At 39.9% G+C, this 25,104-nt stretch overlaps 1 protein-coding gene across 1 annotated transcript in view; it reads left to right on the top strand.

The window, feature by feature from the left end:
* gpc6a (glypican 6a) overlaps positions 1-25,104 on the top strand; it is a gene marked incomplete at both ends in the record, with an annotated part of 189,960 nt that overhangs the window by 112,487 nt on the left and 52,369 nt on the right. Inside the window, one exon of the mRNA XM_083900937.1 lies at positions 18,887-19,052. Within this exon, the coding sequence (XP_083757063.1) occupies positions 18,887-19,052 (166 nt within the window). The remainder of the gene's footprint in view (positions 1-18,886; positions 19,053-25,104) is intronic.

Below are 25,104 nucleotides of genomic sequence, written 5' to 3'. Positions count from 1 at the left end.
TTTTATATGCGGACCCACTTTTTAAAGATGACAAACCACTGTGACCCAGTTCATATTTTTGAATCATAACAAGAGCAAAAATGTGTGCATAATAAAATAAAACGATGTGAATCTGAAACGTCTAATATTATTTTTAAACACATAAACAAGCCATTTGCACATGTTTGAGAACTAAATCACGTCACTTAATGCATGCATCTGATAAATCTTGTGTCAAGCCGGTTTTGATTTCACCTTTCTTTTACTCGGACGTTGCCATGCTGACTTTCAAATCTCTTTCAGAACTGAGATCGAGCTAAAACAGGGTCAGGAGAGCAGCATCATACTGTATATATGCGAACGGACAAGCACCCATTACAACAAATGATATCACAGAACAATAAATACAAATATTACTAGGCATTATTTTAGCAGCTGATAAAGGTAGCTGCAGATCACAGTAAATACATGCTTTATTCTACATTTAAAATCGTTTAAATGGGATGAGGATTTTGGCGATTTAGAGAAACAGGAAGTCATGTTTCCTGCAACCAGCTGTCAATCACAATGGGAACTTAATTGACAAACTCAACATCACGTTCCACTGAAGAAGAGCTGAAACGTGAGATTGAGATGAATTAACTGTTCAGGAATATGTTTCCTGATGTTGTCAATAAAGTATTCTCCATAGACTTCCATTTAAACCAGGGTTGTCAAACGTACGGCCCGCGGGCCAGAACCGGCCCACCAGAAGGTCAAATGACGATGGATTTGTGTAAACTATATTGTTGTAAAAATGCTGCGACCTCTTTAAGAGCCGGGCAAGTGCACATGCAGGGAGGGAGAGTAAGCTAGCAGTGCTGTGTATGTGTGTGTGTGAAGAGAAAGAGGCGTACGGGATAGAGTTAGCATTAAATATGCCTTGTGTTCCAAGCCTGTTGAGAGAAATAAACACTCAGACTCTTCCAGATCACCTGTTTGACTCCAACTCCATTCCATTTACATGGAATGTCACTATTCACACGCACCCAAACCATTTAAACACGATCGCCGTGCTAACTGGGACTACGATGCTACATGGCTTTGTGGTAATAAAGCGCTATAAACAACACTTCATTCTTAAACTGACCAAGTATTCCAACTTCTTCACTGACATTTTGCCATGCTTTGTATTTCTTATTTCTGACCCGGTAAGAGAAATCATGTGAAATAGTAGAATTTGTAGTTCCAGATACCATTCCAGTTTTGCTTTGTAGATCCATTGTCATCTGTAAGTTGCAATGCATGTGTATGAATGCTAACATTTTTCATTTTTTCATAATATGTTGTATGGGAAAAGATTTATTAAATGTAAAAAAGAGTTTATAGGTAATTATGCTGTTATTTTACTCGGACTCTGTATGTGGCCCCTGACTTAGAATGGGTTTGACAGCCCTGATTTAAACTTTTAGAACTACTGGTATTAATAATCTGACTTCTAGTGAGACTACATCCACATTTTATATACAGATGATATTTCCTGTCATCTTTACTTTTTACTGTATATGTTCCAGTCTCAGTCTCTGGCTCTGACTGATCTAGAGTTGCACAGACAGTCATTCAGTATCTCTTTCTGATTGACTTTCTGATTGACCGCACAGCAGACTGCTGCTGTTAGTCAGCAGATTTTGCTCGGGGAAGTTTAAATGACTGCCTCCATCAGAGAGAGAGTGTGTCCCATTTGTTTGTCAGTTGAGGTTCACTTCCACAGATGCAATGAACAAACTTGTCCCTCATTCATTGCTGCAGTCTCTCTCACTTCCTGTGTCTGAATCTCTTATATCTTTCTCTCTGTTTGTGTGTGTGTGTGTGTGTGTGTGTCCACTGGCTCGCTGCTCACACACACAGCTTGCTGCGGATAAGTCCTCAGCTTCAGTGCTGTGACAGCAGATGGCAACGGGGGCTCCGAAAAGGTTGGCACGTAATCGTAAAAATGTGCCGCACCAAAGATGTCCCTTTTTAATTAAAAGATTTTGATCTGTGGTGAACTGTGGAATGTTTGAAAAAAAAAAAAAGAGTGGCAGCATGTGGTTTGAAATACAAGGACATGATATGGAAGGGTAATAAAGAAATGTAGTGTCCGTCTGTACAGTGTATGCTCCCCTTTATTTATAGAAGCCTCATAGTGTGTGTGTGTGTGTGTGGGTATATAGCAAAATATAAAGTATAACAATTACAAAAAGGGCGAGAGATGATGTCTCAATCAGGTTTTCTTGGCCCATAATCCCATCATTAGCTGCTGATGAGTGCTGAGCTGCACAGTAAACCATGCATGTTGGTTACTGTCAGTAAACTAAATTACATTTGGAAGTTTGGAAAGAAAGAAAGATCAAAAGGAAGATTAGTTCTTCTGATTGGGCTGAAACAATTACTCGATTATTTAATCACACAATTAATTGTCAACTATTTTGATAATCGATGAGTGTTTTTTTCAATAATTGAAAGAAGCTTCTTAAATGTTAATATTTTCTGGTTTCTTAGCTCCATATAAATATAATTAAAGAAATCCTTAAAACAGAGTTATTTTTGACATTTATGGACCAAACAAGACCTTGATCAATCAAGAAAAACAATCAACTCGTATCTTCAACATTTTAACACTTATTCTTCTCCCACGAGGAAGAAATAAACAGCCCACAACACGACTGGAGAACTTTTTGAGAGTCAGTGAATAGTGAAGCATGTGACATATTGGATTTTATCCTGTCTCCGGTATCCGATCCAGTGATTTTGCCCAGTATCGGACCGATACTGAGTATCATATTGGCTCATCCCTATTATAAATTGGAGTTCTGGTGACATTAGCCTGCTTTGGTCGCCAAGAAAGCCGGATGACGTAAATGCAGTCTGCCCCAAGCAAAGCCCTGCTACAGCCTACAGCTGAGTTACATGAAGGATCTGCTCACTGTTAATAAAGTGGCCGAAAGCCGTACATGTGGTAAATCCCGCAGGTAGAAAAAAATGTCAGATCTCCTCCGACCTGATACTTGAGGTCAGCATCGGGACATCCCTACAAAAAACATCCATCAGATTTTGACAAAGAAATCAAAACATCTGCTGCGTTTAAGCACCGGTGACACCGTGTCACATCATGTGACTGAATCAACCCTGACTGTTTCCTGTGACTACTTTTTGTGCACCTTGATTTAAGTGTACGCAGCACTTCTTTTTTTTTTATTTAACAAGCACTTAGAGGAGGTTGTCAGCTTCAATGTTGTCACATTTTGTCCGGAGCTTTCTTGGCAGCCTTAGGAGACCCGTTTGCCTCTGACACTCAGGCTGAGCCGGGGACCTCCGGGGTCAGATGGACACGGGGTTGAGCAAGCGAGTGCCACGCTGTAATCCAGCAGGCAGATGGATAACAATATAGAGGTTTTTTGCTGGTTTTGTTGCCATTGGAGATGGCGGAGTGGTTCCCTGTAGTCATTGACCGGCGTGGGCTCGGCTTTTAATGTGTTTGCACTTGTCTCGGCGAATCAAAGAAACAGGCCCGAGTGCTGCTCCAGACATGCCACATAACATGGTGTGTGTCAGGTTAAATCAGCGGGCGACGACACGCGTCACTAAAGACAGACACCGGAGCTGATGCGCGCGAGTCGCAGGAGCACCGTCGTGTTGTTTGTGCAGAGGCACACGTGGCTACGCATTCTGTCGCTGTCAGACGTTCATCGATCTGACAGCGAAACAGATTTTTAGTGCATCTTCTATGGAACTGTCTTTGGCTCCATCTTTCATTAAACATGCTGAGTGGAGGGGGAGGGGGGGGGGGGGGTCAGAAAGTGGACAAGGTTGGTACAAAGTGCTGCAGACCATGGTTTATTATCAGTGACAACTTAAGTGCACACACTGTCGTGTTGAACTCTGTCTGTGGTTGTATGTTTCTGTAGAGGTAATAGTCATCCACGATACACCTGATTGGTTACTTTCTTTAACCTGTCCGTCTTGCTTATTTTACCTCATTACAAAGCACTCATTGGCCACTTTATTAGGTACACACAACACCTAATAAAGTGGCAAGAGTGTCACCCGGTCCGAATATGACGTCTTCCTCATACCTTACATTTATTTGAGTTACTGTTGCCTTTACTATCGTCTCAAACCAATTCTCCTCAAACCTCTAGCATCAACAAAGCATTTTCACCCAGAGAACAATATTTTCTCTTTTCCAGACTGTTGTCTACGAACCCTATGGTGCATGAAGATCCAAGTAGATCAGCAGTTTATGAAATACTCAGACCATCCATGCCACGTTCAGAGTCAATTAAAACATCTTTCTTCCCTATAGTCCGATGCTGAGTTTGAGCATCAGCGGTTCATCTCAATCCGCTTATTTCCACAGACGTGGTAGATTTATTTATTTTTTCAACCCCTCACTTAGGATTTATATGTATACTTTTTGAAGTAACCTGCATAAAATGATTAATTTATCAAACGTATTTCACAATTTGATTGTCAAGATTTCTGTCAAGAACCATGTTTTGATGGTTGATGGTCGTCTTTAACCCTTAAACGGTAATTTGCCATGGGATTAATATACAACTCCTTATATGGACATCGTGGGTTGTATATTTGTAGGTCACATATTCAGGCTTTTAAAAAAAAATGTGTTGTGTTCTTATGTGTGTCAAAGTTAAGATTCATTTTATGTTGCATTTTTAGTAGTGATATAAAGTATCAGTAATTGTGCAGAAGTATTTTATTGTCTTTTTGTTCATAAAAACGAGCAAAGTGCCCTATTTTTATTGTGATGTCTTTCTAAATTTCACAAATTCAATCTAATTTTAAACATTTTGAGTACTTTTTGCTCAGGGGTTTGTATAGTTAGTGAAATTGTTTTTATTTAATTTTTTTCATCAGACTGACTAGGTTATACTGAAAAAAAAGGATATAAGACTCTAAGTTGCGCATTTATACCCTCTGTATGTACTGTATGTTTAAACGTAGTAATGTAAACTAACAGCTGAAATGCTGGGTTAAAAAAGTGGGTCCACACAGAAAAACTGACAAACTCATGTCTACACAAAAATACATTGAGTTGCTTTCATGTAATTGGGTAATTTGAACATTATCTGAGCAGGTGTACCTAATAAAGTGGCCACGTAAATCTATTCATGTCAGTCTTTTGCTGAGAAACACATAAACGCAGTCAGATTCAAATACACTGCTTGGTTCAAACTTTTTATTGTATTTATAATAACTCAATCAATATCATTTGAACTAAATTATACTATTCTTTTGTATCTCAGTTTTTTGACAATTAAGTTTCCCCTGTGTGTGCATGTGGACTTGAACTTGAACTTGAGTGAGTTCAAATATTCCACACACCTAAACAACAAAAATAGGGCATTTGTCAGCACCTTCCACAAGGACCCGCACTGTACGATTATTTTCTGCTCTGGCACACTTGTGATTAAGATGTGACTATGTTTAGGGAACTTGGTTAAGGTCAGATCACCTTCATGGTTAAAGGAAAGCAATATGTTTTTTTTAGGGAGGACAGCGGCATTTTAGTAAGGCATTGCAACAGCGCTCATTCATCACTTAAAAGAGAAAAAGAAAGAAAGGTTCCTATGTTCCCGAAAACCTTCTTTGTTGTTGCTTTGACCAGATCATTTCCACTGGGACTCGATGTATAAAAGAATTATTACACAATAGAACATTTACCATTGTTTGCTTTCATTAACTTAATAAAGCCCGCATGACTTGGAGGAGAGAGCGATTATTTCACAACGGTACATGAAATTGGACACTAACACGTCTAGAAGCCAATATTTATTTAAATGTTTTATGTAATCTGCATACTCTCTATGGATTAGCTAATACTTGAATGCTGAATTTGTTTCCATACTTAAGAAATAAATGGCACACAGTAAGTAGAGTTGTGGAAATCTACTTTTATGACTCTTACAAGTTCAAATTGAAGAGATCTAGAGAACTTGTGCACATGTGAACTCCAAAACCTTTCAACAACAACGAGCCGTCGGATTTGTGCAAAGTGAAATAAGATATTGAAATATAATTGAGCTCAGATGAGTTGAATCCATGTGAAAACTCGTGTGACTGTAAACCCCCGCAAGAGAAAACATTTGCCTACGTTTGGTTTATTTACACGAGCATTAGAACAAAGCCGCGCAGAGGCCTGTTCGGGGCTGACTGTACGTGATAAGCAGCAGCTGGGCTTTGTTAGCGTTTCTTGATAACAGAAAACCACTACTTAAAGCAAATGCAGGACGCATATACTGCATGTTTTTACTGCATAAAATATGTACTGGATGAAAAGAGACCTTTGAACTCAGACCGGGCAATGTAGAAGAGTAAGATACTTGACTTCACTGGAGTTTTGTTCTCTCTTTCACGCCTCCGCACCAGGGACAACTGTGGCTGAGGGCAGTTTGTTTTTTGTTGCTTTGTCTATCCGTTGTAATTCTTGTAAAAGAAAAAAATATATCTTGTGATGCAATAAAGGAGCTTCTTCAAGTTGGTGTAAATGTCCACTTGGAGATCTAGCTTAGAGTGTACAATTTGCTTCTAAAACACTGTTTATCCTATCTGTTGAGCTCCTTTGTATGCAGCACGATAGCCATGATTAATTTAAGTTTTCTTGGACAAGGTTGAAAAAAGCCCTTGCAATATTGTACAAAACATGACCAATTATCTCTTACGGACTGATTAAATGATGGCATATGTGTCTGGCACTAACCGACCTAAGGTCCAGGTCATACTTCACGTGTCTGCATAGACGTCTGCTATGGTCCACATGGTGAAAATGTCCTCAACTGCCCCAAGTCCATTTCCGCAAACAAGTCGACAGTGAGTCCAGGTTGAGTCTTGTTTCTGTCAGACAACGAAGCAGACGGTAACCATGGAAACTTGCTTGAGGTAATATCAAGAAATCTGCTGGTAACTGCATCATGTGTTCAACACAGTGCTCAAAGGAAACGACAAAAGGATAAAGGATAAACTCAGAAGACTGTTTAGATGAAGAGGATGAAAAGAAGACACAAGCTTAACTTGTCCCCCTTGAGTCTTGACACAAAAGCATCTGAAGAGCATTGTGTGGAAGTCTCTCTCTCTGGTTAACCAAAGACGGCAAAGAGTGACACCCTGACAAATCTCTGCACATGGCTGTTAGATTAGCCGCTAGCTCACGTGAGGCCTGACCGTGATACCCTTGTGAGGTTTGTGCAGAGGATGCAGGAAATGACATCTATTTATAAATGCAAGAAACATCTATATGTCTAACAGTTCAAACTTGGCAGGGGACTGACTAAGGGCGCCAGTGTGTGCAGTGTTTGGATAACAAATGCAAGAGATACCGGTAAGAATGCTACACATAGGACCGGGGCGATAATACGATATCGGGATATCAAAACAAATTAGAACCTTGACGGAACTCATTTCATCTGCATTTTGACAGACAACCCGAACGGCCACTGACAATGAGAGAAGGAACCATTTGAACAGATAACTGCAGCCACGTCGCACACAGTGTGAGACTGTGAGAAAAAAATTGTCATGACCACCGCAGTCAAAACGACAGACAAATGAGAAAATTATGACAGAACGAATACCTCGAACAATAGTGTTACAGAAGTAGACAACAACGCAAGACTTTACAGCACTGTAATATTAAACTGTTTTAATATATTATTTTCCCCCCATTTTTTTGAACAACCACTTTCACTTAAAGCGAACCTAGACCGGAAGTTCCAATTAACGCTGTTTTTTAGTGTGTATCTGCATCATTACCTTGTTAAAACAATGTTTTGATAATGAGTAGCTCACTACATTGCTGGCCAATCACAAGACTCGGTCTTCTGGCTGTGAGAGTTGAGTCTCAGATCTCACGGCTGGGAAACACCGACAGAAAAGAGGATTTCTATCGGCTCGTTGGCAATGTTTTGATAATGAGGAGCAGTGCATCCACCGTGCCAGAGGGGGGAGCTGTGCTTCTGAGAACGGATGTGCTGAATAGTACTGGCCAATCACAAGACTCTGTCTTCTGGGGGTGAAAGTTCACTCTGAAACATCGCGGCTGACGAACAGTGTCAGAAAAGAGGATTTTAATCGGCTCGTTTACATCAACTAGGAGGTTTTTGACCATAAAAACAAGTTCATGTATGTAAGTAGACCTCCATAACTAACATTTATGTGCAACAGGACCACTCTATGTGAGCTTTAAAGGGACAATGTGTAGTATATGTGTAGTTTTTGTTTCATTTTAGTAGTGTTTCAAAAAGTCATGTTAAATAACATGGTCGCGGGCCGCGGTTGCATAGCCACTGTTAGCAGCGAGACGCCATGTTTCTACCGGAGCCTGTAAGGACAAACGCGAGAGAACAAATCAAGCTTCTCTTTACTTGTAGCGGAAGTCCCGCCTCCTCTCTCTCCGCTTCGTCTGCTACGGCAGCGGTAGCTCGCCCTCTCCCTCGCCTCACGAACCGCATCTGCTGACACGGAGAAAGACAACGAGGACGACATTTGACCAGCTGCGGATACCGTATCGCTCAGGGAAGGGAGGGGGTGAGCAGAGCAGCAGTTCTTTGTTGTACATTTCAGCCTCTCCTCTTGATGGCACTATAAACTACTTACTTCACCTTTAAGTACAGTGATTCTGTGAATGTACTTCCAGGAAGGAGGAGTCGGTTGAGGCATAAACAGCGGCCTATACTCATTACTCTGCTGCTTTGAAGGAGCAGCTTGAGGGTGTCAGCTCGGCTCCTGATGTGAGCATTAACTTTATTGAGAATTAATAAGCCTGAGCAATAATAAAGAAAGCCATTTTCCATAAAGGCCACAGACGGGAGTCACTCTACTCACCTGAAACGCATATCAGCAAGAAGACGTCGCTAACCTAAATCATTATAATAAAAAGGATAAACCCCGCAATTATAATGACTTATGAGTCTAATAGATGCTCTTAAAGAGGCATCACCTTGTCTAATCCAACGGCGGTGTTGTCATGCACATACGGCGTGAACTCCCTTTAGAGGTAACCGAGTGGGAAGAACACAGAACGAAGGGAAATTGCTTTCATGTCACCGAGTAATGAAGTTGTGAGGAATGACAATGACTTTGCAAGTTACCAAGGCCAATCAAGAGGAACCCATGTGGGACAAGCGAGGCTGCCGACAAAAAAAGAAAGAGGAGTCTCGGTAGTTCTGTCATAATTATTGTGACAGGTAGCAGTGCTTCGTGCTGATTGGACGTAAGACGTGAGACTGCGATGCTGTCCCAGTGTCCCCACTCAATTCCATAGCCATTAGTGTGGCGATGGCAGTATGAGCGATCTGTCACTGTTTAAATCAGAATAGCATCTGCTTACGAGCAACACGTGCGCACGTTGCAATCGCAAAGATAATTCTTTCTAACTGTACTGTAGTTGGAAACTCAAAAATGTTCGCCTTCATCATTAGCTCCCCTCGCGGTGCCGAGTCCAGGCGTTGAATTGTGACAGGTGAGTGTGACGGCACCGTGGGGTTGACCTTTGAGCGCTTGGACAGTCTGACAGTTCTTAGATGATTGAAGCTAGGGTAATTAAACTGCCGTTATTCAGTGTTTTCACTACTTTTACAGGTCCAATGTGCAATATGTTGAAGGGTGTTTTGGTAGAAATGTAATATATGACCCAAGTCTTTGTTGAAGTGTTGGATAATTTGGATTTTGAAAAGCTTACAGTAAATTATGTTCATGTGAGACTTAAGGTTTGAAACCTTAGAAAACACTTTTTTGTTAAAACGTATATACAGAGGCTATACAGTAAGAATGTGCAATTGTGAGTGTCTTATTTCCTATTTTCTGATGAAAAAAATATATTTTTTATATAAACACACCTGTATGGAGCCCCCCAAAGTGACATGAGAGAAAAAAAAAAAAAAAGTTATTTTTTGTTCATAAAACGAGCCAAGCAAACTTTAAACTATTTCCAAATTTCATAAATGCAATCTGTCTTTTTTTTTTTTTTTTTATGTGAGTAGTTTTTGCTCAGGTGTACGGAGCCCCCGAAGTGTCATGAGAAAAAAAAAAAAGAATGAGAAAAAAAAAAATACAATTCAATCTCGAGTTTCAAAGTCAAGATCTCGAGTTTCCAGAAAAAAAAAACATTTAGAATTTTTTTTTTCATAATTTTTTGGTAACTCGAGATCTAGACTTTGAAACTCGACGAGATCTCGGGTTTCAAATTCGAGATCTTGAGTTTCCAAAAAGTGATGAAAAGACAATATATATTATTATTTTTATTTATTTATTTTTCAAAATTGCTTTCCTTTAAAAAAAAAAAACGGAAAGACGGATTGAATATGTGAAATAGTTTAAAGTTTTCTTGGCTCGTTTTATGAACAAAAATAAAAAATTCCATTTTGTCTCAACAGCACATAAGAAGACAACATGACATAAGGAGACATGACCACACACCCCAGGATGTCCATATAAAGAGTTGCGTATTATTACACATTAATTCATTTGACCAGGTGTATCGATTATCATATTGCACTAACAAAGACGACCGTATATCCCCAAATCCATTTTTTATCCACCCCTAATATATAATACTAATTTTACCCTGTTTTTTTTTTTGTTTTTTTCAATACTAGACATGTTTACTTCTGCGGTTTTACTACTGTTGCTAGAGTCACTACTACTGAACTCATACACCTAATGTTCTCAAAGCAGCGGTTTAACATAACATGAGTGCGTCTCTGTGTTAATCGCGCTCTGTGTCTGAGGCGTCTCGTTCCATAGTCCGACACTCAAACCCGCTTTGAAATCTCCCATCCACTCAACTGTAAATAAGTTTCACACAGATAATCGGATTATCTTTTTCGTTCAGGACAAACAGAAAACTGCTGGGCACAGTCAGTGCAATAATGTAAAGTTTCCTGTGCGGTAATTAGAAGTTATCGCAATTTCCCATGGCTCACAAAGCTCAGGGGCAGGGGGAAATTAGTGATAGTGATATTTGCATTGTGTTTCTTGGATATAAAGAGCATAGTCGCAACAGGTCTATAGTTTAGAAAGTTCTCCCTGTGTTTCATGTCTCTCACAGTAAAGCCCCTTTTCCACTAGCGCTGGTACCTGGTTCTTTTTGTTAGTACCTGCTCTGGCGAGGTCAGAGAGTGCCGTCACAGGAAGAGACATCAGACACAAGAATCAAGCCGACCAATGCCGAACTGTAGATCAGTTAAAAAGACTTACCAGTCCTAAAAACATGGGTCAATCTCCAACAACTTCCAAGGAAATGTCTAAAATCTCATCGTTTAACAGAGGAGTCTGGTGTGCAGCATTGCCGAAAGCAGGAATTAACTGATTCTAATGAAAACAACTGCTTTACAAGTCACTTGTGATGAGTGTGCGTGTAAAACGAAGTCACAGCAGTTTCATGCAGCCGTGCTGTGATGGCTCCACCCACTTTGAGGAGGTACAATTTTGTCATGGAAACACAACCAAAGCGAGGCAAGTCGAGGCGAGCTGGGACCATGTAGTGTCGTCACGGCATATAGACAATCCTGAAACTGGCACAAATTCATCCCAGAAATATAGATTTTTGTGATTATTCAATATTCTGATGAATAAATGTTGCACTTTATTTTGCTAATTGACATTTTAGTATCCTATTCTATATTTTTTACAACATCTGTCTTTTTTTTAAGTCATGCTCATTTTATTTCCATCTGGATTTCATGTCTTTGCTTATACAGGTATAGGTCAAGCAAAAAAAACAAACAAAAAAGGCTCTTTCTTTCCTCTGTCACTTATAGAGAATATATTTATATGCAAATCGGCTAGTGAAATAAAATGATTCGGAGCACTTGATGGGAAAATGTTGCATTTATTCCACGGTGTGTGCGAGTCATTGAAGGGGACGGGCGGGTGAGAGATTGCCGCAGATGCACCGTGATGTGGGAGGAAGTCCGAGTCTAATCTAAAAACTGTCTCATCCCTGTCTCAGTTACACTTGACTGATGAATTGCACGGAGAAGTCAGATTTGACTCAAGGATGTTTACGTGTGATGCTCTTCTCCCCCCCCCCCCCCAACATGAATAGCAAAATGAAGACAGAGTGACAACACTAAGATGTAACGTGTTAAATTGGTTCTGGTTGTCACATAAGCTGGATGATTGTCAACAACATCAACAAAAAAAAGATAAGTATTCCGATAAAATATCTCCAGCGTTAGGGTTTAAGGTTTTGTAACTGTAACCCTGAACACTGATGCGGCAAACGCTTCTATCGCGCCGCAGGATCGTTTTGTACATTTTGTGATGTGATGGGAGCGCTTGGCTGCAAGTCGCCATATTTTAAAACGGAACTAGACCGGAAGTTCCTATTATCGCTGTTTTTTTGGTGTGTATCTGCGTCATTACCTTGTTTATGAAGCCCTGACGGTTCGAAACAAACAGTTCAGCCATTGCTGAGAACGTTGTGTTTTATTGTAATCTCGGGGCTCAACGAGATCACTGAAAATCCCGTAATAGTTACGTAAGCAGCGGTTCTCCTGAACAAACGATCATCCTGCTCCAGGCGGTAGTCCAGGCACATCCGGTTACGTACATTGAACCGCAGAAGAAGAATTACGTCCGTTGTGGAGGTGTTTCACGAGCAACAGTGTCTTCTGAATCTGGGTCTGACTCCGGTTTAAAGTCATAAAAGGGACTGCGGCGGGGAGTTGTGACGAAGCTATTTTTAAACACTGTTAAAACAATGTTTTGATAATGAGGAGCAGTGCATCCATCGTTCCAGAGGGGGGCGCTGCACTTCTGAGAACGGATGTGCTGGATAGTACCGGCCAATCACAAGACTCTGTCTTCTGGGGGTGAAAGTTCACTCTGAAATCTCGCAGCAGAAAAACACCGTCAGAAAAGAGGATTTCTATCAGCTCGTTTACAGCAACTAGGAGGTTTTTGACCATAAAAACAAGTTAATATATGTAAGTAGACCTCCATAGCTAACATTTATGTGCAACAGGACCACTCTATGTCACCTTTAAACAGAAGTAAGGGGCATTTATTTTCACCATCAACCAAAGCACCGTTGCACTCTCTATTGTGGAAATAATAGAGAGTGCAACGGAGAAGAAACCGTCTTCCTGTATGTTTTCAGGGCAACCGTGAAAACATACAGGAAGACGGTTTCTTCTCTGCAGATGCCGCTGCCGGACACAAAAAATGTGTTTGGTTGCCATACACATTTTTTGTGTCCGGCAGCGGCATCTGTACAATGGTGGTGTGTGTGTACAATGGTGTGAACGAGCCACGAGTGTCCACACACACAAATGATACGTTTCCCAGTGCGAGAGTCTGGCAGCTGGCACGTACGTGACGTAATTTGGACAATCTCAACCCTGATTGGCTATCACGATTTTTCGCAAAAGTTGAAATATTTCAACTCGAGCGACTGACGCGATTTCTGCGATTAGACATGTTGGCCGTGATTTTTTTGAGTCGCGTCTAGTGCTTTGCTTCTGTGAGCCTATCAGCGTGGAGTGGGTGTGTTTTGGGCAGGGGTGTGTCTCTCCATCATGGGCGTGTTTTCCTACACGACTGTGGCTTCCGTCGGAGCTGAAACCGCTGCTGGGACGCGGTGCCATGAGTTGGCCAGAAAACAGAACAGCTCCATCAGCGATGCTTCTGCTTATGGACCACTACTTATCTAACGGCACTGAAACAGAAGTCTAAAATAAGAATTAATTAATAAAAAACACACTCATCCTCTCTGGATGTGAACCACGTTGACGAGTGTGGGGGGTTCTTTTAGGCTCACACAACATTGTGTGCTGCCAATGTACAATGTTTCAAATTTAAACCAGGAACAAGATTAACCAACTATCGTTCAGTAACTCATTCAACTGACGGATAAGGAAATTGCACAAAACTTGCAAGCCTAATTATAGCCTATTATTATGTAATAATAGGCTCCTACTGGGCTGTGAGTGTTGGGATTAGTGTTGCAAAATTCTGGGTATTATGGAAAATTAGACACTTTACATGGGAATTTATGGGAATTAACAGGAGTGAACTGGAAATGTTAGGATCTTAAATGTAGTTGGTAAATGATGAATTGTAATGTAATCTTCGTTAAAATAAAAATACAAAAATCAAGCTTTAATAAAGTTCTACTCACAAATGAATCTGCATAATTGAATTATTTCAATCATTTAAAATAATGTCAGCTTATGACAAAACAAAATGTTAATGTTATAAAGAAATTAAAGGTGCATTATGTAATAAATCTAAAGCAACTGGCCATAAAATCCTCCTAATATGTCACAGAGACTCAGGAATAATGTTCATATAACAAACTGAACTCACCAACAACAGTACAGACAAAATATTTGCATTATAAAAAATATTTTGCAGACTGCAAATCATGTTTATGTTTTGAAATCATGTTGTGGCATGTGGCGCCACCTACCGCCGTCTACCAATCATTGCAGTCAGTAGAGTCTCAGCTGCCGAGCAACCACGGGTTGCCAGTTACGTCAGAAAACGAAACCTAAAAGACCTCGGTATTTTGAATTTGAATGTAGTAACCGTTTTTGGCCACATTCTTACACATGGCACCTTTAAGTCTCGTTAATTCTCGTTATTTCCCATATTTGAAAGACTCTGAAAGATTTACCAGGAATTTTCTGCCCCTTTGTAACCCGAGTTTACGTAATGTCACAATCTTAGTAGAACAGAAAATACCTAAAAAAAAAAAAAAAAGTCAAAACTCATGGAAATAACAAGTTCCGTTATTAAAGTGTGTTTCATATGTTGAAGCCATTATCTGTCAGTAACATTTTCCACGTCTCTGTTCTTCCCAAAGCAAAAACGCTTTGATTGGCATGTGCTCGGATCAGCGTCTCTGTCCAAGTGCGGCTGCTGTAGCACCTGCTGCCTGTTCCTTCTGTCCGTCTGTCCGTCTGCTTGTGTCTTCTCCAGTTTTATCTCCGTCTGTTTCATCCGGTGCATCGCTTTGTCTCCGTCGCTGCTTCCTTCCCGTTTGTTTCTCTGCGTCTTTGGTTAACAGCTTCTCTTTTTTAGTGACTGAAAAACGCTCGTTACGTGTTATTATACAATGTCTCACGACTAGCAGAAACGAAGAGCACATTAATAAGTAGAGGTGTTAGTTATTTATAGTCGGTTAAAGAGCGTCTCTTTAGGATAAATTAACACAAAATATACATTTAACGGGTCGACTGTAAAGCAGCGGTGAACACATGATGTGTCAACGACGTCCTGTGGGAAGTGAAGGCTGGAGTAAAATAATAAATATACGCATTTAATGAAATAGAATGTGCACTAATACTGTATATATTACATTAATGATGAACACAGTAGCTCATAAGCATGACGCCACATAGATTGAACAGTCAAACGGACCTTTCTCGATGAGATTCCTTGACATTCAGCAGAAGACGTGCAGTGATGGAACTGACAGCCTAGCGTCGTATATATACATAGACCTTTCTCTTTACAAGGCGCCGCGTGATGTTGGTGGCAGATTTGCTGAAGGCAAAGATTGTTTATTTGATCCTTGTTGTGTCGACTGCCAAGCGGCAGTGGAAGCGTATACACTAATAGCGTGAATCTCGGTCTCTCGCCGTCTCTCGCTGTCGTTCACTTCCTTTCCCCCCCATTTATTTTCTCTCATCTTTTTCCTCCGGCTCACACACACACACACAGACACACACACACACACACACACACACACACACACACACACACACACACACACACACACACACACACACACACACACACACACACACACACACACACACACAGGTTTGTGCAGCTATTCTTCCCGGGTCACTGCATTGACTTCCAATTACGTCTACTGACTTAACCCTTGGTGCTCACGCGGCACGGCTCTGTGCCACAGATGCACCCATGGTAATTTACTGTGAGAATAACATACAACTCCTTATACGGACATCCTGTGTGTGTGTGTGTGTGTGTAAAGGTCACATATTCAGGCTGTAAAAAAATGTTTTTTTTTCCCCCCATCTTCTCATGTCTTCTCATCACATTTTTAGTCGTGATATAAAGTAGCAATAATTGCGCAGAAGTCACAAATTAGACCGTTTTTCTTTGCTTTTTGTTCCTTAAAACACACACACACACACACTCTGATTGTTGTACCAGAAAAAAACTAAAGATAACCTGCACTGTTTAGATCAGATTGTTGTCATGGAGCTACAAATGTGCACTCGTGTTTTCTTTCTTTTTCTTTTTTTTCCCACTTAGCACAACTTATGTAACTTCTCTTTGTGCTAATTGTCTTTTTTGTTTATTCCTTTTTACAGTATGTAGATGAACAAGAGTCACACTGACTTACATAATGATCCAATATGCTACAAAAACCTGTTTAAAAAAAAGTCCAACGATTTTGTGAGCAACAACTTCAATACTGTATTGTTGTTTTATAGTAATGTATAGGTGTTTTATTAAGAATTTTAATAAATGATTTAAGAGAACTCACTGATAAATAATTTATTTATATTTATTTTAAAATTGTTTCAAATTGATGGACTCACTTTCCTCCCAATGAATACTTTCTGTTTATTATTTGCTAATGATCCTGGAATGGAAAATATTTGCTAACATTATAAAATCAAGTGAGAAGTCGAAGCTGATTTTCCCATAGAGTGGATCTTTTTTGCAACGCCCCCTGGTGGCTATTCAATATATAGTTGTACTTCCTGACCCGAAAGACGACCTCCGTCTCTGTTAGATCTTCCTCTTCATTTCAGAATGACAGGTTATTCTCATCTTTCTAAGCCAGTGATGTTGTTGTTCATGATATTTGTTTCTTTATATACATAAAGCTTTGAAAGAGGAGGCAAAGAGAGCGTTAGCTTTCTTCATGTAGAGAAAAAAGATTAGGCAAATTATTTAATTTAAATCATATGAATATAATTGTAATATAATTGTATTCGACCTGACTTTGAAGGGATAAAACACAAATATTACTTGTGCTCTAATGAAGGAATATTCACTTAAAAGCCCAACGTCAGTTGACTGGTCTGTCTTATGACTGGAGCACTAACCAATCTGCCAATGCTCCCCCCCACACACACACACACACACTGACAGTCTGGCAGTCTCAAGAGTGTAGCTTGGACCGAATCTAAAGTCAAGCATGACTACAGAGGCTGACAGGCCAATTATCAAATGTAGTCTTGGTTCTGCATCCGTACCTCTGAAGAAAAAGCAGAAGTGAGAATTCCATCACTTTCCCCACAATGGAATGGCCCAACAACAGGCACAGCCTTCACCCTGTGCAATGCAGATGGACAAAGTTGTAAGTCTCCTGTCATACAGACAGGTTTTTTTTTGTTTTTGGTTTTTTTTCCCCCTTCTGGCTTCTGTAGACGTCCTGTGGTGCGAAGACGTTTGTCCAAGGTTGACTTTTTCCGACTTTAACTCGCTGAATCTTTCATTTCATTCTTTTCAGTTCATGCAACAATAATGTTTTGCTTAAACGAAGTGGGATACAGTATATGTAAAATATATATAGCGGCAACTATTAGCCTATACCAGGGGTCACCAACCTTTTTGAGACAGAGAGCTACCTTAAGGGTAAAAAATAATATGGAGGGCTACCACGTTAACATTTTATGCACCATTTTTTTTGTTTACCATTTAAAGGGACACTGTGTAGTATTTATGGGTTTATATTTATCGCCCTCTCCCTCGCCTCACTTCACCTCATCAGCTGACACATAGAAAGACGACGAGGACGACATTTGACCGGCTGAGGATACCGTAGCACTCAGGGAAGGGAGGGGGTGAGCAGAGGAGCAGTTCTTTGTTGTAAATTTCAGCCTCTCCTCTAGATGGCACTATAAACTACTTACTTCACCTTTAAATGATTAATATTATGCATTCAACTGCATACACATTCATTCCAGTGCTTACTCCTAACGATTACCAGTTTTTATAAACAATATCAAAGATATTTTACTGAGCGATCATACGGATACATGCAGGTGAGGTGAAGTGAAGTGAGCCCGCGGGCACCGTATTGGCTGCCTGCGGGCTACCAGGTGCCCGCGGGCACCACATTGGTGACCCCTGGCCTATACTATAAATGTTTACTACAAACCCAAATGTAAACATTGCCATTTTAGTGACCCCCTGCATCACATTTAAATAATTTGTATAAACTGTATAAAATGTCGGTAAAAGACAGAGAAGGTGAAAGTGTGTCTGCGCCGAGCAGCAGCAGAGTCACAGCAGAGGAGAGGCGTAATTTAAACATTATTTGTGTTTAATGTCCACCAAAAATGGCCACCAGAGAGAGAGACAGACCTCGGCTGAAGTGCAATTGCTTCACTGTCCAGTAGAAAGTCACAAGTCACACCTGCGTCATGCATAAATACAGTGAAGTGTCGGGTATAATTGTGTCTCTGTATTTACGTATATTGGAAATTATGGTATCCACGTTTTGGATTGGGATTGCAATAACCATGGTTTAGCTTACCTATAGCCCTTTCAAAACTAGGTGATGGGAATCACAGGGTAATCCCACGATATGATACGTTACGCGGTACGATAAAAGTAATGCCATGACACAACGATTCCGTGATAATCGATATATTGCAAGAGAATCATGCGGCGATACACTTTGAAAGTGCAGGATCACAAGAGAACAAAGTGCATAAAGTCTTTGTATTGAACGTGGCTGGAGCATCTCTTAACGTAGCGTTCTCCACCATTATCTTCAGCCAGGTAACTTTTGCCCAAGTTTCCCCTCATTCATTTGAGCAGCGCCACCTTGAGGAGACATCATTTGATTAATTGAAATATCAATCGACCACACTTCTCAAATGAAAGGTATCTCGCTGTGAAATAAACTGAAGAACGCCTCTGTGCTTCACAGGTGAATGTCGCTCCAGCGTGTGTCCGAGCCTTAACCAGGATGCTGTACTGTCCGTACTGCCGCGGCGTGCCTGGGCTGAAACCCTGCCACAACTACTGTCACAACGTCATGAGAGGCTGTCTCGCCAACCAGGCCGATCTGGATCCGGAGTGGAACCTTTTCATTGGTAAGAATTTTTTTTTTTTTTATTTATTGTGTGCATGCAACTGTCTGTCTGGTGCTTGTCAGCACCTTGTTAATGTACTCGCTGAGAGAAAGAGAGTGAGGGTGAGAGACAGTTTTCTCTCTCTCAGGATAACACTTACATCAACTGCATTTTAATGGGCTAACTGACATCAGTGTAACATAATGAATTAAGCTACGCACTTAACTTAATATTAAAAGCAGCACATGGAGCAGTGGTTTTCATAGATAGAGGCCATTCTTTGTTTGTTTCTTTCACGCCTAAGTGAATATTCACTAACAGTGAATATTTCAGTTTCCAGTATGAAAAATACATTTATTTGAAGATGGCCCCTAACCACCACACTCTCCAAGAGAAACAAACTCAAATATTAAACGAAAACTGTTAGTCTATGTCTTGATATTGCAAGAAAATGGGCAATAACTATACTGATTGTTGTCTATGATGGATATAACTTTTCCAATAATAACTCCTCATTTAGATGTTACTTAGATTAGCGTGGACTCATTTTGAGGTTCATTGAATGCACCTTCTGGTTTCTTTGCTCCATATAACAAAGAAATCATTAAAACTTAATTATTTTGTTCTGCGGACAAAAACAAGATTTGAGAACATCATCATTTCCAGATTTGGTAATCACTGATCAACATGTTCTGTGGAACCTTTTCATTGGTAAGAATTTAAAAAAAAATTTTTTTTTTTTTAAATGATTGTGTGCATGCCTAACTGTCTGTCTGGAGCCTGTACTTCGAAGTCTGCACATTACATCTCACAAGTGTCTTTGAACAGTCTCCGCGGAGACACATGATGTGCTGCGTTAGATTCGGCTTTGAAGGATTTACAGAGACAAAACTGAAATCTTATTTGTGCAACCATTCCCTTTTTTCTTCCCCCCCCCCCCCCCTTCTTTCACCCTCCATCTGAAACGTTGTTTGCCTTTGCTGGAGCCCTGGCATAGCGCTTAAAGCTTTGGTCCCTGCTGTTCGGGATTGATAAAGAAGAGCAGATCCTAGGCAAACACATTTTCTATAGTGTTTCCAGCTGAGCTCAGTGAGTAATATAGCACTTCAGTTAGGCTGTAAGTAGCTGGCTGCTGCAAGCCCTCCTGTTAAATGGATACAGAGCATGCAGAGAGTGTTCCCTCTGGATCTTTTGTAGGCCAATGCTTTATTTGTTATGTACCCCAGTCCCATCCTCCCACCCATACCAACAGATTTAAAAATAAAAATAAAGGGAGGGTGATGGAGGGGGGGGGCGGGGGGCACCATTTTTTCTTCTTCAGAGTCATCCCTGAAGACCGCATGTCAGAGGAGCTCCTCTTCTAAGCTTTTGGCTGTTCTGTGACAGGCCTGTCGTTCTCGAAGCCATCAGATGACGCACGGGCTTGTTCCCCCGCGACGGCACGGCACGTCTGAAGTCTCAGATCAACACGGGCCCCCGTGCTCTGAATGAAATGTCTCACAGCTTTATGACATGTGTTAAAAAGTTAGTGTCTTGTTCGCTTGTGAAGAGGCAAATCTATTGCCGCAAAGGGACGCAGCGCTTGACAGTAATGGGAAAAGCTGTTGTCGGAGCAGACTGATGAATCTGGTTGGGAAAAAAAAAAAGACACACCCCCGGAGGTGTAAGAAAATGTGGATTTTTTTTAATTTAGAGCTATTTTGTTTTTGTGTGTGTGCAGATGTTGTTGTGTCTTTTTTTTGCGGTTATAATTAGAAATGTAGAACCCAAGGGACGTTTTATTTTCACCACGAAAGACTCACTTTTTTGTTGTGTGCTGACATTCTGTATTCATTATCTGTTGCTAAAGAACTTCGATTTGCTTACTATGCAGCTCGCATAGAAATATCGATTTGCCTCTCAGAGACAACTTCTAAATGTATCACAGGTCAGTTCTCCCCACTGGAGCACATCTATGCATTACACAATTTTATGGATTGAGCGCGTACACTGTCTGTCATTGTCATCCCTATGAATCATCGCTTATTAGAGAAGATTGGATTAGAGACTCGACCTTCATTTTTTTTTAGGGAACCTTCAATGGCATTTACCTGTGAACCTTGTCCATTCTCAAATGTCACTATTGACAGCATTGATGGTTCAGACTGCGGTAGAAAAGGGAGACGTGAGCATCTTTGTTTTGTTTTCAGCATGAATTGAGATGGGGGGAAAAAAATGAACGATTGTCTTTCTTATTTTTGCTAAATCAGGGGCATTTATGTTATAAATTTGCTCTCAGCTTTTATTAAAAAAAACACAAAGAAAGATTAGAAATCAGATAACCCCAGATAATGACTTTTTTCTCCCCCTCCCAACCCCATTGAACAAACTCATGCTTACCTCATTTTTACATGAGTGAAACAAATTGAAATTGAGCGGGCTATGGCAGCTTTACTTTCAGAATAGCACGCTTTAGAAAACAAGACACACAGGATGGCGGTGCAGAAGTTTTGTGTGGTTTAACTGTAAGAGTGAAATGTTTCGTAAAACAAAGAGAAAAAATCATATTTAACCTGTGGTAAGGTGAAATATACCCTGCTTCTAAAGACTCTCATGCATCTATACTGTACTGCACATAAATGCAGACTGCTTTTTCATATCTAGCAAACACAATCACATTGTATATATGTTGTCTTATTTTTAAATATTTAATTTCACATTTTGAATTTCATTTACATGGGGTAGCTAGGTACGTAGGTAGCTAGATAGTGAGCTAGATAGGTAGCTCGCTAGCTAGCTAGGTAATCAGATAGAGATATTAACAACAACTAGTGGCACAGGCATGATATAATATAGTCTCAGAATATAATCAATGGTAATACAAAAATTATAATATAGTACAGAATTGTTATATTGTTTATTATTGGATAATATAATAACAATACATGTCGATATTGTATAAAATATTAAGTAATGTATATTGTACAATACAGTGACAGACTATAAGCTATATGACATGATATTTACTAACAATGACAACAATCATGATCATAACGATAAGATGATGTCATTATAATGCACGGTATTAAATAACCAATAATAATAACGATGACAAAAGAGGATAGTGGGTCTGAGCTATAATATATGAAACTATATGTATAACAGTAAATCTAAATATATAAATATTAAGGGAACAATATGGGGTGAATTCCAATTCCTTTCTTAACCCTCAATCTCAAAAATGCGCACTCCCTCTAGTGCAAGTGCTGTCCCGATTCTCAGAAAAATTAAGTTGAGGGGCGAGTTTAAGGGCTGTATCGCCCTCAATATTGAGATTTTCCAAGACCACCCTTGGGAGCAAGGGCTACCCAGAATGCATTGCGTGTTTTGACATAACAAAGTTGGCGCAGAAAGCAGCGAAACGAGTACACTACAAATTAAGTATTTGTTTTGTTAATAGAGATATAAAAATGATGAAAACCATTGTATTATCTTAGTTTAGGCCCATATTATGGATTACTGACGTCATTGTTGCGTAACATTTATTTTTTTTTTTATTTATTCTTTTGTCAATAGCCGGCCGGTGCGGACACACGATTGTTTGCTATCGTTTACTTAAGCCGTGGTGTGTGGTAACTGTCAGCTGAATATGTCCGTGGTTGTGGTATTTGTATGAGTATCATCTTATAACTAACTGACAACCTAATAACTTGACTGACAAACGGATCGTAATAAATAATCCTGACGTAAATGTGTTCTTCTTCTTCTTCTTTTATGGAGTTGACAGACTGGACGCAGCTTTTGCGTTATTCTGCCCCCTACAGTCTGAAGACGTATCTGCATTTAAGGGGTGTCCCATTTCTAAATGACAAAATAACCCTCAACACTTGGTTTTGAGGGCCAGTTAAGAATAAGGGTTGAGCTTAAGGGTTAAGATTGAGGGTTAAGATAGGAATTGGAATTGGCCCATGTAACGTGCAATAGTTTGCTTATTATTTTCACAATCTTTTATTTTTCCTTTAACTTTATTCTGCCTTCATATTTATTCACCTGGAGACTCTTTTTTTTTTTCTTTTTTTTTAACCTTTAATCTTTATTTCCATTGTTTGTTGCGCAACAGAACACCAAAGCAAATCCCTTGTGTCTGAACCTGCTCTGCAGTAAAAACCAAACAATTCTGATTCTGATTAAAACATCAGCGAGAAAAGAGCTTTAACAACTGAGAACCAGCGGAACTGTAAGACACCAAAGAAATGCAGAGAGCCTCACAATAGTCGAGACATTCCAGCACACAGCATTAAAAGCCCTTTGAATGTAAAGACAAGCACTTAGATATTAATTAGTCTGACACTATATGTCTAACACTGCAGTTATTACTCAAATCTGTTTAACTATGAAACAGTGATAGCCTTGGTGAGAACATTGACGTAGCCTATACACACACGGCTATGCAGAGAGAGAGAGAAAAGAAAGAAAGAAGAAAATAATCGCCATGCATTTAGAAAATTACAGTCTGAATACAGGTTTCAGAGGTTATTGTAATGCTTTCATGCTTTCCAGGCAGCAAATGGAAGACAAACTCGTCCATGAACATTGAGAACAAACCTGAGAAAGGATGTTATTTCCGTGCTCATACCTGCGCTGAGGGATGTCGGGGCATCCTGACTCGTGCGTGTGTGTGTATACATTCACGTGTTCAGGGGCAGAATTCATGGTTTGACCACCAGAAGATGCCTGACCATCAGTCACCTGCCAGCGTGACAAATGTAGCCGGCTCTGCATCATGACAAAGGCATCATTATCATTTTTCTTGTCAGCACCTTGTTAATGTACTCGCTGAGAGAAAGAGAGTGAGGGTGAGAGACAGTTTTCTCTCTCTCAGGATAACACTTAGATCAACTGCATTTTAATGGTCTAACTGACATCAGTGTAACATACTCAATTAAGCTACGCACTTAACTTAATATTAAAAGCAGCACATGGAGCAGTGGTTTTCATAGATAGAGGCCATTCTTATTCACTAACAGTGAATATTTCATTTTCAAGTATGAACAATAAATTTATTTGAGGATAGCCCCTAACCACCACACTCTCCAAGAGAAACAAACTCAAATATTAAACAAAAACTGTTAGTCTATGTCTTGATATTCCAAGAAAATGTGCAATAACTATATTGATTGTTGTTACCGTGGACTAATTTTGAGGTTCATTGAATGCACCTTCTGGTTTCTTTGCTCCATATAACAAAGGAATCATTAAAACTGAATTATTTTGCTATGTGGACAAAAACAAGACATTTGAGAACATCATCATTTCCAGATTTGGTAATCGCTGATCAATTGTATTCATCTTTCACGGACTAATATTCTCTAAAATATCCCGCAGTAGAGTTCTCTGCAGATTATAGTGTAAATGTGAAAATGACCCTTATGTAGTTCAGTTAATTTGGTAAAATCTCATTTTACTGCTCACTATTAATCTCAGCATATTACAATGAGAGCATGGACGGAAGGGATATTAACAGTAGTTACTTCACTAAGTTACTGTATATTTATATTTTTTTATTGCAGCCAATAAAAGTTGACATTAAGAAGTCTATATCTGTAAAATTATTAAAAAGTTCACCCGGTAAATCCACCATTATCATCAATGTGGAAAGGTGCATGACTTTGAGGATGATCAATCCCATTTTAATGGATTCATAGTCGATGTAATGAACTCCTTCTCACATTAAATGAAAGGTGGTTTGTACACCACAGTATTCCCTTATTACACACACACACACACACACACACTCACACAGCAGTGCCTGTGTTCTCCTAATTGAGATATAGGGTTCATTTGTCCTCTGTTGAGTCCTTTGACACCACAATGTAAGCAATCCTCATTGATTTTATTTGCTCATTTCTTTTTAATTGTGTGGATTGTGTCCCAGTGTAACTGGATCTTTCCACAATCCACCAGTTCATGCGAATCCAAGCCAACATGTTTTTTCTGTCCTCCAAGAAGGACTTTCTGTGCTGCCGGTGGGATTATGAAGATGAACATCCTGCCAGCGCCTCACGTTAAATGATACAGACGGCCTTTCAGGAAG

Source organism: Microchirus variegatus (assembly GCF_963457635.1).
Source record: "Microchirus variegatus genome assembly, chromosome: 14".
Lineage (NCBI taxonomy): Eukaryota > Metazoa > Chordata > Actinopteri > Pleuronectiformes > Soleidae > Microchirus > Microchirus variegatus.
Note: the sequence above shows the minus strand (reverse complement) of the source record. Positions and strands in the feature narration are given on the sequence as shown.